Source organism: Cervus elaphus, chromosome 1 (assembly GCF_910594005.1).
Source record: "Cervus elaphus chromosome 1, mCerEla1.1, whole genome shotgun sequence".
In the NCBI taxonomy this organism is placed as follows: domain Eukaryota; kingdom Metazoa; phylum Chordata; class Mammalia; order Artiodactyla; family Cervidae; genus Cervus; species Cervus elaphus.
In genome coordinates, this window is record NC_057815.1 from 67,206,201 (window position 1) to 67,221,066 (window position 14,866).

The 14,866-nt window shown below is 47.3% G+C and overlaps 1 protein-coding gene across 1 annotated transcript; it reads left to right on the plus strand.

The window, feature by feature from the left end:
* The first annotated feature begins 1,094 nt into the window (after positions 1–1,094).
* Positions 1,095–14,527, plus strand: DNAJB13 (DnaJ heat shock protein family (Hsp40) member B13). The gene is made up of 8 exons (XM_043906908.1): positions 1,095–1,295; positions 6,312–6,415; positions 7,445–7,606; positions 10,484–10,641; positions 11,676–11,789; positions 13,174–13,287; positions 13,577–13,653; positions 14,204–14,527. The coding sequence occupies exons 1-8, from the start codon at positions 1,228–1,230 to the stop codon at positions 14,355–14,357; spliced, it is 951 nt and encodes a 316-aa protein (XP_043762843.1). The 5' UTR covers positions 1,095–1,227; the 3' UTR covers positions 14,358–14,527.
* The last annotated feature ends 339 nt before the right edge of the window (positions 14,528–14,866 follow it).

Here is a 14,866-nt window from a genome sequence, read left to right on the forward strand (position 1 = left end):
CACTGCTGCTCTCAAGGAGGTGCAGTGGAACTCCCCGCTCTTTACCGGTGGGTTATGAAATGACTTCCTTCCAAAGAGTACAAGCCAGAAATGGATAAACCCGAGAAACACTGCCTCAGCAGGTGATCAAGGAAGGTCAACGTCTTCAGCGATAAGTCGTGATGGCACACACCTTTGACCTGATGTGATGAGGATAGCACTTTACCTGTTTGGTCTTCCTTCCAAAAGCACCCCAACCCCAGTCTAAATCATAAGAAAATCATCAAACAAATCCCAATTGAGAGACATTCCGCAAAATACCTGACCAATACTCTCAAACTGTCAAAGTCATCAAAAACATGGAAATTTTGAGAAATAGCTATAAACAAGAGGAGCCTAAGGAAACATGACAGGTAATTGTAATGTTATTTCCTGGATCAGATCCTGGAACAGGAGATTAAAAAAAAAAAAAAAAAAACACTAGGGTTTTTTTCACTAGGGTGAAAACTAGGAAATCTGAATAAAGTATGGAGTTATGTTATAGATTATGTATGTGCTCAGTTGCTCAGTTATGTCTGACTTTTTGCGACCCCATGGACTGTAACCTACCAGGCTTCTCTGCCCATGTAAATTTTCCAGGCAAGAATACTGGAGTGGGGTGCCATTTCCTACTCCAGAGGATCTTGCTAACCCAGGAATCGAACCTGCCTCTCTTGTGTCTTCTACGTTTGTGGATGCATTCTTTACCACTGGCGCCACCTGGGAAACCCCCATAGATTATGGATGGATGTGGGTTATTATTTCTGACAAACGTACCGCACTTGTGTAATGTGTTTATGATAAGGGAAACCTGGTGTGGGGCATATGAGAATGCTATCTTCACACCTTTTCTGAAAATCTGAAAACATTCTAAAATATTTATTTTTTATTTTATTTTATTTATTTTTTTAAATTTTTTTTAAATATTTATTTTTTAAAAATAGCCAAATCTGTTTGTTCTGAAAACTTTTAATTAAAACCAATTTCTATGCTCCCTAGAAACTCTGGTTTCTTATCAGGCTCACAGAATAAGTCCTAGTTCTCTCAATCCCCCCTCTACAGGCACAGGTGAGAAGGGGGTTTGCTTAGGAAGGAAGGACTACAACTCCCAGAGTGCCCCTGTGCGGTTGTCAGGAGCAACCAAGGAATGCAGACTAACAGACCCGCCGCTGGAGTCAGGACTATCCACCGACTGACAACTAGCCAGCCATGGGCCAGGATTATTACTCTGTGCTCCAGATCACTCGCAATTCAGAAGATGCTCAGATCAAGAATGCGTAAGTTGGGGCAGGAGCAAAGCTTTTGGGTTGTGCTGGGACAGGCCCCACCCTCATCTCTTCCAAACTGAACTTTCCTGCACAGTTTAGGGCAGGCAAGGTAAACCATGTTCCTTCTCTTACTTCTTGCACACCCACATCCTGGCTTTGGGTTGGGTCAGGGTTCCCAGTTCATCATCCCTTACCCTCTATGCCATGTCTGCTCTCCTGGGTACCGTGGTCTTCCTAGCAATAAAATGAGAACAAAGGAGACTTTACCCTTAATATTGTAGAGACCCACATGATTGCGAACAGGAGAGTGACCTGGCCAGATACATGTATTATAAATTTTATTCCTCTGTCACGTGGGCTTTTGGTATTGAATAAATCCCATCTCTGAATAGTTCCATCAAGTCTCGGGGACTTTGTGGTATTTCTGAGAAATCTGGAGCAGGAATCAGAACATTTTTCTGAAAAAATGTTTTTTGGTGATTATTATGTGGGCTCAGTGTGGTCTCAGCAGCTGGAGACACAATTGTGAATCAGACGTGCAGCTTAATTTTGTTGATGAATACAGATGTTGAATAAGTCACAGTAAGCTTGATGAATGTTACAAAAAGGGACATACAGGGTGTGTGGAAGCTATATTGGAAGGAGAGAGACCCCTTCAGTGGCTGTCACAATAATCAAGGCAAAAAGATGAGGCTTGAAGCAGGGCAGTGAGCTGGAGAGAGAAGAGGGAATAGACTTAGTTGTTAATTGGATCATTGTAGGGTAAAGAAAAAGGGAGGAATCTAGGACAATTTAATGGATAGTGACAATAGCTACACTCCATTGAATTGTGCAGATGCCGTTCTGAGGACCTACTATCATTTCATTTAATCCTCACAACGGCCTGCGTGGTAGGTACCATTATCATCCCAGGACCATGTGCCTAGTACTAGCAGAGCCAGTGTTCAGACACCTTGCCTACTATTGTTGCCTACCATGGATCACATCCAGTAGGGGATCTCAGTGAGCTAACTGGAGAGAGTCTACAGTGTGGCTGAGAAACAAGACACAAACTCATGAATCAATTAGAGAACAATTCAGGACAGTCTGTGATGTCACCCACTGTTCATAACATCTGGTTGGTCAGTGAGACCTGTCTAGGGAAATGTCACAAGGAGAAATGGCAGTTGGAAAGCATAAAGATAAGCCCAACTGTAAAATTCTGAAAGAGATGGGAATACCAGACCACCTGACCTGCCTCTTGAGAAACCTATATGCAGGTCAGGAAGCAACGGTTAGAACTGGACATAGAACAACAGACTGGTTCCAAATAGGAAAAGGCTGTATATTGTCACCCTGCTTGTTTAACTTATATGCAGAGTACATCATGAGAAACACTGGACTGGAGGAAGCACAAGCTGGAATCAAGATTGCTGGGAGAAATTATCAATAACCTCAGATATGCAGATGACACCACCCTTATGGCAGAAAGTGAAGAGGAACTATAGAGTCTCTTGATGAAAGTGAAAGAGGAGAGTGAAAAGTTGGCTTAAAGTTCAACATTCAGAAAACTAAGATCATGGCATCCAGTCCCATCACTTCATGGGAAATAGATGGGGAAACAGAGGAAACAGCGGCTGACTTTATTTGGGGGGGCTCCAAAATCACTGCAGATGGTGATTGCAGCCATGAAATTAAAAGACGCTTACTCCTTGGAAGGAAAGTTATGAGCAACCTAGATAGCATATTAAAAAGCAGAGACATTACTTGGCCAACAAAGGTCCGTCTAGTCAAGGCTATGGTTTTTCCAGTGGTCATGTATGGATGTGAGAGTTTCACTGTGAAGAAAGCTGAGCGCCAAAGAATTGATGCTTTTGAACTGTGGTGTTGGAGAAGACTCTTGAGAGTCCCTTGGACTGCAAGGACATCCAACCAGTCCATCCTAAAGGAGACCAGTCCTGGGTGTTAATTGGAAGGACTGATGCTGAAGCTGAAACTCCAATACTTTGGCCACCTCATGCGACGAGTTGACTTACTGGAAAAGACCCTGATGCTGGGAGGGATTGGGGGCAGGAGGACAAGGGGAGACAGAGGATGATATGGCTGGATGGCATCACCGACTCAATGGACATGAGTTTGAGTAAACTCCGGGAGTTGGTGGAGTTGGTGATGGACAGGGAGGCCTGGCGTGCTGTGATTCATGGGGTTGCAAACAGTCGGATACGACTGAGCAACTGAACTGAACTGAACTGAAGCATTAGAAGCATTGTTTCCAACCTAGGCAGCATATTAAAAAGCAGAGACATTACTTTGCCAACAAAGGTCTGTCTAGTCAAAGCTATGGTTTTTCCAGTAGTCATTTATGGATGTGAGAGCTAGACTATAAAGAAAGCTGAGCACTGAAGAATTGATGCTTTTGAGCTGTGGTGTTGGAGAAGACTCTTGAGAGTCCCTTGGGCTGCAAGGAGATCCAACTAGCCCATCCTAAAGGAAATCAGTCCTGAATATTCATTGGAAGGACTGATGCTGAAGTTGAAACTCCAATACTTTGGCCACCTGATATGAAGAACTGACTCATTGGAAAAGACCCTGATGCTGGGAAAGATTGAAGGCGGGAGAAGGGGATGACAGAGGATGAGATGGTTTGATGGCGTCACCGACTCAATGGACATGAGTTTGAGTAAACTCCGGGAGTTGGTGATGGACAGGGAAACCTGGCGTGCTGCAGTCCATGGGGTCGCAAAGAGTCAGATATGACTGAGCGACTGAATTGAACTGACTGAAGCATTAGAAAGAGCCAGGTCTGAACCTAGGTTCTCTCACCTGCTAGCTGTAGGACCTCGGCAAATTACTTAACCTTTCTGAACCTCAGTCTTCCCATCTCTCAAAAAAAAAAAAAAAAGTTGTTGTGGTACTGAAATAGAATTATATGAGATAATGAGATGAAAATGCAGAGCAGTCATTTGCATCTGGAACCATGTCTTATAAAGAGTGATTTAAAAAGCATTTATGTTCTAAACAACAGTTTTTAACGCTTCTTCCCTGAAATAACTCTTAAAGAATGAATCACACATTTGAGACACTCCCTTATGGGAATACCTAGATTTTGACACACACACACCCCCAAAAGACTAAACATATAATGAAGAAAAGTACCGAAGTGATTCATAATCACCCAGCTATTAACTTCTTATTCATTTTAGGCTGCCACTCCTAGGCTGTGACTTCACCCCTTTCTCTCCCACTCAGGAAAGCAGGTGCCACAAGAATCATCTTAAAATCCCTCAAGTTTATATGAAAAACTGAACTCTTCTGAAACCTCATTACTTTTACTCAGTGTTAGAGTTTTATTGCAATTCTGATACTTAACTACAACCTTTATAAGTGGGAAGGGCTGGTTTAGGACTTTCTGGGAGGTTGTGACAATTGCCTTCAAGTCTTTCAAGGTAGAGCAGATTCTATCTGTGAGGCCCCAGGGCAGAACTATGACCCTTGTGGATGGAGACAAAGTTGCAGAAGAGCAGACCCAGCTCAGGAAGAGAAAATTGTTACTTAAGAGTCAGAGTGGTCCCACAGCAAAATGGTGAGTTCATGTCATTCATTTGCTCATTGCACTTGGTGAGAGGCGCTGAGGACACAGAACTGGACACAGCAGCTGGAGGGACTCATTCACAGGCTGGTGGGAGAGACAGACCCGTCAAACAGCTGGAGACTGTGTGCTAAATACCAGCATCGAAGGCACTGGCGCTGCTGGAAAGGAAATCTAATCTAGAATGGAGGCTGCAGTCAGGGAAGGCATCCTTGAGGAGCAGACCCCTGAGTTGAATGTGGAAAAATGAATAAATATTTGCCAGGAGGCGATGAAGGGGGCTGGAGAGGGTTGATCATTCCAGGTAAAAGTAGGAGAGTGTTGAAGGCATGAGCAGTGCAGTGTGCAGAGTATGGAGCCTGGAGAGAAGAGCCGGAGAGGTTGTGGCAGCATGGAAGGAGAGTGAGTGAGAAGGGCAGAGCGAGAAGGGGTCAAACCTTAGAGACATTGGGGTTTTATACTGAATTCAAAGGGCGGGGATTTCCTTGGTGGCCTAGTGATTAGGATTCAGCGCTTTCACTGCCATGAAGTGAAGTGAAGTGAAGTCGCTCAGTCGTGTCCAACTCTTTGCGACCCCGTGGACTGTAGCATACCAGGCTGCTCTGTCCATCAGATTCTCCAGGCAAGAATACTGGAGTGGGTTGCCATTTCCTTCTCCAGGGGATCTTCCCAACCCAGGGATCGAACCTGGGTCTCCCACATGCAGGTAGATGCTTTACCCTCTGAGCCACCAGGGAAGCCCTGGGTTTAATCCCTGGTCTGTGCAGTATGGCCAAAAAAAAATTTTTTTTTAAGTTTTTATGGGACTTCCCTAGTGGTCCAGTGGCTAAGACTCCACACTCTTAATGCAGGGGACCCAGGTTTGATCCCTGGTCAGGGAACTAGATCCTACAGGCTGCAACTGAGAGTTTGAAAAGCATCATTTAAAAGATCTCAAATGCCAAAATGAAGATTAAAGATTTCTCCTGCCAGTACAGCCAGATAAATATTAAACAAAATTTTTTTGTTGTTTTAAAAAGAGAGAAACTCTGGAGCTGCATGAGATTTGAATCCTGACTCCTTGAAGAAAAAAAAAAAGACAAAGGAGGAACCAGTGAAGGGTTTAGGCAGGAGAGTGACTTGGTCAAGGAGCATTTTAAAAGGGCAAGTTAAAAAAAAAGAGAGAAATCAAACTGGTGGCAGCACACAGAATAAACTGGAGTGGGGAGGAAACTGGAAATAGGAAGACATGGTTCTGCAATAGTTGTGGAAATGAAGAGGCAAGAAGAAAACATTATCTAGAACGAAAAGCCAGTGTGAGTTTTCATTGGAACAGGGGTGTAAGGGACAAAGGAAAACTTGGAGCCAAAGATACTCAGCTTTTCCACTTCAGGTTCTGTACAAATGGCAGGCAGCCGTCAGCAGAACCAGCTCTGAGCCTTGGACTGTGCCTCAAGGTGTTAATCCTTCTTCTTTAGGTACCGGAAACTTGCCCTTAAGAACCACCCGCTGAGGTCCATTGAGCCAGGTGCAGTGGAGACATTCAGGCAAATAGCAGAGGCCTACGATGTGCTGAGCGACCGTGAGTGACTGGGGCTGAGCGTGAGGGCGGCTCCTCTGTCCCCCGTCTCCTTTAATGTCATTCCTCACTCAGAAGAGTGTCAGGCTTTCTGAGGGGGCCCAATGGAGAGCAAGTGTTCCTCTTCCCGGCCCAGAATCTAAGCAAAGTAGACACAAGCTAAGGTGGAGGACATGGTGTGGAGAGCCCCCAGATTAGGCTGATCTGCTTCTCAAGTCTCAGCCGTGCAGGACCCAGGGCAGGGGCTCCCCAACACCCCCCAGGCCTCACTTGTCCCCTGCAGGGATGCAAAGTGACATGCTTGCTGCCCAGGGAAGAAGGCTAAGGCTGAGGCAGACACACCCAGTTATCCCCAGATTACCAAGAAGCCAAATCTCTCTCCCTGAGGACAGCATAAGTACCAAGGGACAGAGAGAGGTCTGTGATTAGGAAATCTCTCTGCTGTGGCAACCTGAAGCCTGGGGAAAGAGATCCTTGCCTCTGTGGGGTGCAGTGCCCACGTGGGTTCCCTAAATATTGTCCTGGAGGTTGTGTGGATACTGTGCAGAAGAGTGGCTAGAAGATCACTAAAGTTTCCCCAGCCCCAACTTTTCAGGACTTTGGACTCTTAAGATTTCCAAGCTCTAGAATTTGGCAGCTCTTGAATTCTTATATCCTATAGTCTCAAGGCACTAGGATTGTATTTACCCACATAAGACAGTAGCTGTAATGACTGAGTTAAACCAAACCCCAGGATAATAGCCCGACCCTCAGTCTCTTGGTTTCTTCTGCAATCCCCAACCCTCCCCAGGAAGTTTCAGTTTTTCTCATCTCTCCTCTGGGCTATGGGGCCATACGTAGGTCCACCCACAGTGAAATTAAATCCCTAACTTCTAGTGTCTCCCTCCAAAGACTTCCAGACAGCAAGCACTTTAGAAATAAGGCTGTTTTCAGCCTGCTTCTTCCTCTCTGCCCCATATCCTCTGGCTTCCCAGCCCTCCAGCTCTCTTAGCCCCCATGCTGGCCCCTTCTCAAGGTGACGCGTATCCACAGCTGTGAAAAGAGGCATCTATGACAAGTTTGGAGAGGAGGGTCTGAAGGGCGGAATTCCTCTGGAGTTTGGATCGCAGACCCCATGGACAACTGGTTACGTCTTCCATGGCAACCCAGAAAAGGTTTTCCACGAGTTCTTTGGAGGAGATAACCCCTTTAATGGTAAGAGGCCCTGCCTGCCCCTCTGCCTTACTAGGGAAGGATGTAGCTGTAGAAGATGCTTTTCTGTGAGTAGTTAAATTGTTCACTTTAAGAAATATACATACAGTGTGTGCTCATCCATGCTCAGTCGCTAAGCCATGTCCGACTGCGACCCTGTGGACTGTAGCCCACCGGGCTTCTATGTCCATGGGATTTCCCAGGCAACAATACTGGAGTGGGTTGCCATTTCCTTCTTCAGGGGATCTTCCTGACCCAGGGATCAAACCCACATCTCCTGTTGTCTCCTGTATTGGCAGATGGATTCTTTATCACTGAGCCACCTGCAAAGCCCCGTATATATAATACATGGTATTTTTTAAAAACCCTATTTATTGAAAAAGAAATAAATTTCAGCCCTCCATTCCTTCCCCAGAAGTAGCCACTCATTGTTACAATTTATGTATCCTTCTAGAAATATTCTGTGCATTATGAGCTTATGTTTATTTTCACATAGCCTTTCATCTTGTTAAGGAAATGAGACCACACTGTTTACACTGATTTTTTTCACTTATATCTTAGAGATTATCTTATTAAACACTATATTACATACAGATCGACCTCATTTATTTTAATAGCTGCATAAGATTCTATTGTACAGCATAGAGCTAGGCAGGGGTAGAAGAAGTTGAGGAAAGAGGAGTTTGGGGACATCTTGGTACCTCTCTAACTGGTTAGTGATTAACCCTGCCTCTCCCCTGTCTCAGCTGCTGACTTTATAGGAACCTGAGTCTGAGATCTGTAGTAGTCTTGAGCTGGGCTGAACAGTGAGGAGAAATAAAGTCTGGGGGAGGGGAGGGAGGGCTGCATGCTGTGACCCGGCTTCCACAAAAGCTAACACGTCATTTCTGGCACTACCAACCACTGCCACCAGAGGACACTCCTCTCTCTCCTGAGGCAGCCAGAGTTGAGGAGCACTTGCCCGAAGTTGGGGGAGGGGAGGGGTGGGACGGGAGGTAGGGAAGTGTGGGTGAAGGGAGTCTAAAGTGGAGGATGAAGCAGTGGAGAGCCTCAAGAGATAGTTATCCTTGGATCTGCAATTGAGGATTTACTTAGTCCAAGCTTGTACTGCTCACTTCAGGACAGGCCAATAAATTGACAGATGGGTTGCTGGGGCAAGGAATAGCAACTTTATTTGCAAAGTCAGCAGACCAAGAAGTTGGTGGGACCCGTTGTCCCAAAGAACCATCTTGCCTGAGTTAGAATTCAGCCTTCCTTTATACTAAAAGGGGAGGAGTAAAGTCAAACATGACTGTGCCAAAGGCTTTGACGGTGTGGATCAAACAAACTGTGGAAAATTCTGAAAGAGATGGGAATACCAGACCACCTGACCTGCCTCTTGAGAAACCTGTATGCAGGTCAGGAAGCAACAGTTAGAACTGGACGTAGAACAACAGACTGGTTCCAAATAGGAAAAGGAGGACATCAAGGCTGTATATTGTCACCCTGCTTGTTTAACTTGTATGCAGAGTACATCATGAGAAGTGCTGGGCTGGAAGAAGCACAAGCTGGAATCAAGATTGCCAGGAGAAATATCGATAACTTCAGATATGCAGATGACACCACCCTTATGGCAGAAAGTAAAGAACTAAAGAGCCTCTTGATGAAAGTGAAAGAGGAGAGTGAAAAAGTTGGCTTAAAGCTCAACATTCAGAAAACTAAGATCATGGCATCCAGTCCTATCACTTCATGGCAGATAGATGGGGAAACAGTGGAAACAGTGGCTGACTTTATTTTGGGGGGCTCCAAAATCACTGTAGATGGTGACTGCAGCCATGAAATTAAAAGACATTACTCCTTGGAAGGAAAGTTATGACCAACTTAGCATATTAAAAAGCAGAGACATTACTTTGTCAACAAAGGTCTGTCTAGTCAAAGCTATGGTTTTTCCAGTAGTCATGTATGGATGTGAGAGTTAGACTATAAAGAAAGCTGAGCACCAAAGAATTTGACGCTTTTGAACTGTGGTATTGGAGAAGACTCTTGAGAGTCCCTTGGACTGCAAGGAGATCCACCCAGTCCATCCTAAAGGAGATCACTCCTGGGTATTCATTGGAAGGACTGATTTTCAAGCTGAAACTCCAATACTTTGGTCACCTGATGCGAAGAGCTGACTCATTAGAAAAGACCCTGACGCTGGGAAAGATAGAGGGCAGGAGGAAAAGGGGACGAGAGAGGATGATATGGTTGGATGGCATCACTGACTCAATGGACATGGGTTTGGGTGGACTCCAGGAGTTGGTGATGGGACAGGGAGGCCTGGTGTGCTGCAGTTCATGGGGTTGCAAAGAGTCAGACATGACTGAGCGACTGAACTGAACTGAAAGTCAAACATCTCCTAGTTTCCGTCAGCCTTAGGAGAGGATGTGTTCATTTCTTCCTCCCTGCAGTCAATCATAGGTGAGCCTGGTCAGCATGTCCCCTGTGAGCGGAGCAAAGGCATTTTAGCTTAATATTCATCACCTGGGAGGCAGGGTTCCCAGTAGTTTAGTTGCTAAGTAGTGTCCGACTCTTTGCAGCCCCATGGACTGTAGCCCACCAGGCTCCTCTGTCCGTGGGATTTCCCAGTCAAGAATACTGGCGTGGGTAGCCATTTCCTTTTCCCAGAGATGAGCCTTTATGTATAATTTAAGCTTACAGGCAATATCCCTTTAGTGATTACCTTGTAATAGAATACAAAGGTGCTTCCCTATTACAAGGGCCAAACAGGCCTCGAGTCTGTGAGGTGGGAATGGGAGGCTAGGTATTACACTTGGGGACTGAAGAGGTGAGGGATAGTCTGTGAATCTGAGTTTCTGGACACAATTTCTCTTACGCCTCACCTGTCCCCACCTCCTGCAGAGTTTTTTGATGCAGAAGGAAATGAGGTAGACATGAAATTTGGGGGACTCCGGGGCCGAGGGGTCAAGAAACAGGACCCTCCAATCGAACGAGACCTCTACCTGTCCCTGGAGGACCTATATTTTGGTTGCACCAAGAAAATTAAGATCTCCCGAAGGGTGAGTACTTGGGAGCCGTCTTCTATCCCCTCCAACCCTGCTGGTCACCCCCTCCCTGATCCTCAGTGCGGACCTCAGCTATGGTCTCACAGAAGCATGGAATCTTAGATTTGGAGCCCCAGGATGGTCAAATTCTAAAATCTGAAGTTTGGAAGGGACAATTGAGGGCTTCAGCCGAGTTCTTTCCTCCTGTAGAAATCCCCTGTGTGCTTTCCTAACTGGGACCAACTCTTTCCCTTCTCAGCTCAGCCCCATCCCTGAGGGAAGTGGGAAGGCTCTGGACGGTAGGAGTCTCCTGTGAATTCTGCCCTCTGGGTGTTTCCTGACGGTCCCCTCCAGGTTTCATCTGGGTGTTCGCCTCAGGAGTAAGAAGGAGCCGTGTGGGCATGGAGGCTGGGCCAAGGCACATTTCCCAAGCAGACTGGCTGAAGAAGACCCTCAGTGCCTCAGGTCCCAGACCCCACCCTGGCCCTGGCCCTTGGTCCAGCCCTGTGCTAGGCACCCAAGCAAGACCCCTCACACCTCTGCCCAGCAGAGGAGATGCCAGCTGCAGCCATGCTTTCCATGGATGGAGGGCACCCATCTGGGCATGTGACTGGGAAATAGATGGACGACGGAGGGATGCTTTGGGGGAGGCCAAGATATGTTGCCCTCGGTTGTTTTTCTCCCTTTGGGATTAAGAGATCTGCCAGAGGCTCCAGGTCAGAGCCTCTGGGGTGGGAGAGTGAGTGCATGTTCACCGTGTGTCTGTTAGTCGCTAAGACCATGTAATTTCTAGGGCTGGAGTTGTGACCTTGATCAACTCTTGGGGACTGTTTGGCACCTCAGGCCCCAACCCCATGACATGTCCTGCCATCCTGGAATCATAAGTTCTTGATTCCAGTGGAATAGGATGGGAGTAGGGATGGCTCAGACAGGTCCTCCCCATTGCTGGAGGACTGAGCTGCACACAGATCCCATGGAGCATCTTTCACACGTGTAAAAGCCAGCTGGGAAATCCTGAGCCTACCTCCTTCTCCATCATCTTGCTACAGGTGCTGAACGAGGATGGGTACTCCTCTACCATCAAGGACAAGATCCTCACTATCGACGTAAAGCCTGGTTGGAGGCAGGGCACACGTATCACCTTCGAGAAGGAAGGGGACCAGGTGAGGGTTGGGAAAGCTGTTTAAGGTCAGTTACCTGGGTTCATGTGATGGGAATACTGAGGAGGAAGGAGGTCCCTGGGAGCCCTGGTCTGGAAGGGAGACCAGTCTGCAGGGGAGATGAGCTGATCCCTAATGCCCCTTCTGAGGGGCAGAGCCTCCCACAGTGCCTTGGTGAGTGGGTCACCCAGGACGTCTTCTCATTTTGCAGAGTGAGAAACAGGCCCAGAGAGAGAAGGGACTTGCCCAGGGCAAGAGCACCAGAGCTGAAAGGAGATCCTAGTCCTAACATCAGTGCTCTGATTTTCTTTTCAAAAAATTATTTACTTATTTGGCTGTGCTGGGTCTTAGTTGCAGCATGTGGGATCTAGTTCCCTGACCAAGAATCAAAGCCAGGACACTGCATTGGGAATGTGGAATCTTGGATACTGGACCATAGGGAAGTACCCTTCCTGATTTTCTTGTGTGTTTCTCTGAGTAAAGCCCAATTGTAGGAGCTACTCAGAAGCCATTTGTTTATAATAATTTTAAATTAAATACTTATTTAAATAAAAATATAAAATTATTGTCCAAAGCATGCTGATTCCTCAAGTTCTGAAAAGAAAAGGAATGATGGTATCTTTGGAGCCAGAGAAATGAATTCCTCTTTCCATATCTCTTGCCTCTTTCTCACTTATGAAACACCTACTTCCGAAAACCCATTTCGAGACCTACCTCTAGGACTTCCCTAGTGGTCTAGTGGCTAGTACTCCGCATTCCCAGTGCAGGGGGCCCAGGTTCCATACCCCAGGTTCCCTGGTCAGGGAACTAGATTCAACATGTCACAAAACCAAGACCCAGCATAGTCAAATAAATAAAATAAAATTAAAAAAAAACAAACCCACCCAGTTCTAAAGCTCCCCTCTCCAGGCAGCCTTCCCTGACCTCTCTCTGAGCTCCCACCTCTGGGTTCCCTTTATCTCAGTCTTGAGGATTCACTGTGTCCCTGTTTCACCCAGACTGGAAGCCCTGGTGGGTAGGGGCCAGTCTGATTCCTCTATTCCGAGTGCCCACAGGAGTTCCAACAGAGTTCTGGGACTTAATGAAGCTTGGCAGGACAGTCTTGCAGGCAGTACTCTGACCCCAACCCAGTATTCTGCCCTCCAGCTGGGTTGCATCTACTTGGGCTGCAGAGTAATGGCAAGGGGAGGGTGATGGGAGGGGGTGGGTATGTGTAGCCATTGGAGTAGGTTTCTTTCTAAGGCCAAAATGGAAAGGCGCTTCCAGAAAAAAAACTGGTCTAATCTCCTTGTTGTTCAGATGAAGATTTGGAGACAATATAGACAGGAACTTGGCCAAGGTCACATAGCCAATTAGTCCTTGTCACCCCTTGGCCTCCCCTGCCCAGGGTCCCAACATCATCCCAGCCGACATCATCTTCATTGTAAAAGAGAAGCTACACCCTCGCTTCCGCAGGGAGAATGACAACCTCTTTTTTGTGAACTCCATCCCCTTGGGCAAGGTGAGTGGGCAAAGTGGAGGAGCAAAGGGTGGGCAGATCACCTGGGCTCCACCAACCCCTTTACCTCCCTCTATCATAACATACACCATTGTTACTCTTTTCTCCCAGACTGTGAACTGCTGAGGGCAGGTAATTGCTCAGCTTACTCACCTGTTAGTCCTTGAACATCCTTTTGTCTCTTTGAGGTCCAGCTTAGAGCCTGGCGTCGGAGAGTCTCATAAAGTACCTTCTAAACAGAATGGACATAGGGACCTTCCCCACTCCCACTTTTGGCCTTCATGTCCCCTAGGCTCTGACCTGCTGCACCGTGGAGGTGAAGACCCTAGATGACCGTCTGCTCAACATCCCCATCAATGACATCATCCAGTGAGTCCGTTCACTTGGGCCCCAATAGATGGGAGAAGGGCTTCCTGGTCCTTAGTGGCACCCAGCACAAGGGAGTGAGAGGGATTGAAATCCAGCCCCCACTTTGGCCAAGCTGTGGGCTGCATTCATTTGACAAATGGAGTGCCTCATTGTGAAGGCCAGGGGTCCCCAGTGTTAGGAAATCCCTGTTGTCTTCATCCTCTAGAATTTCCAGAGCTCTGAATTGCATCCCCCAAGCCCTTTCCCCAGCAAGGTCCTCTGTGTGGGAAGCTTGGCAACCGAGCACTCCCCACTCCAACCCAGGGTCTGCTCACTTTCCTTCCCTCCTTGTCCTGTTTTCCATCTAAATGAGATTCCTGGAATCCTCCATCAGAGACTCAGTGTAAATGGATTTCCAGGGAGCAAGCTGTCTGGAACAAGCCAGTATCCTCTCCCCTGCCACTGGTTCTAGAAGCTGGTGACTGCTGCATGCCTGAGGTTATGTGAGCAGGGGCAGATGTCTGGCTCTGGTGCCCTCTGAGTTCCCTTCTTTCATCCTCCCCTGTCTCAGCCCCAAGTACTTCAAGAAGGTGCCAGGGGAGGGGATGCCACTGCCAGAAGACCCCACCAAGAAGGGGGACCTCTTCATTTACTTCGACATCCAGTTCCCCACCCGCCTCACACCCCAGAAGAAGCAGATGCTGCGCCAGGCGTTGCTGATGTAACTCAGGTGGGCTGGGGCCTGAGCAGGGGTAGGGGAAGGTGAGCGGCGCCTGACCCCACCCCTACCCAGCCTCAGGGTGTGCAGGGGAGCCCGCCCACTGCACAGACAGGACATGAGGACTGGATGGCATGGGATTTTTGAACTGACACAATAAAGTTTTATTTCCTATCCTCCAGCTACACCCAGGAGAGTTATGTGTTAGATGGAGGAGAGCTTCATACAGCCCTTTCGTGGAGCAGAGGCAAGGGCAGGGCCCAAAAAAATGAGCTGGGACCCCATCCTCGCTATGTGAGCCTGGCCAGGTCTCTGAGGGTTCAGAGCCTCTGTGCTCCCACCTTGATAGTGGAGTGCAGTGCTGCATCATCTCTGAGGGTCCCCAGATCTATTTCTCATGACACATGCTCTCTGGAAGGGCAGTCTCTAGTGTGTTATAGTCACAGTGTACTCAGGAAAATTGAAGCACAAAGAGAGCAAAACACTTGTCCCAGGTCACACAGGGCTCAGTGGCAA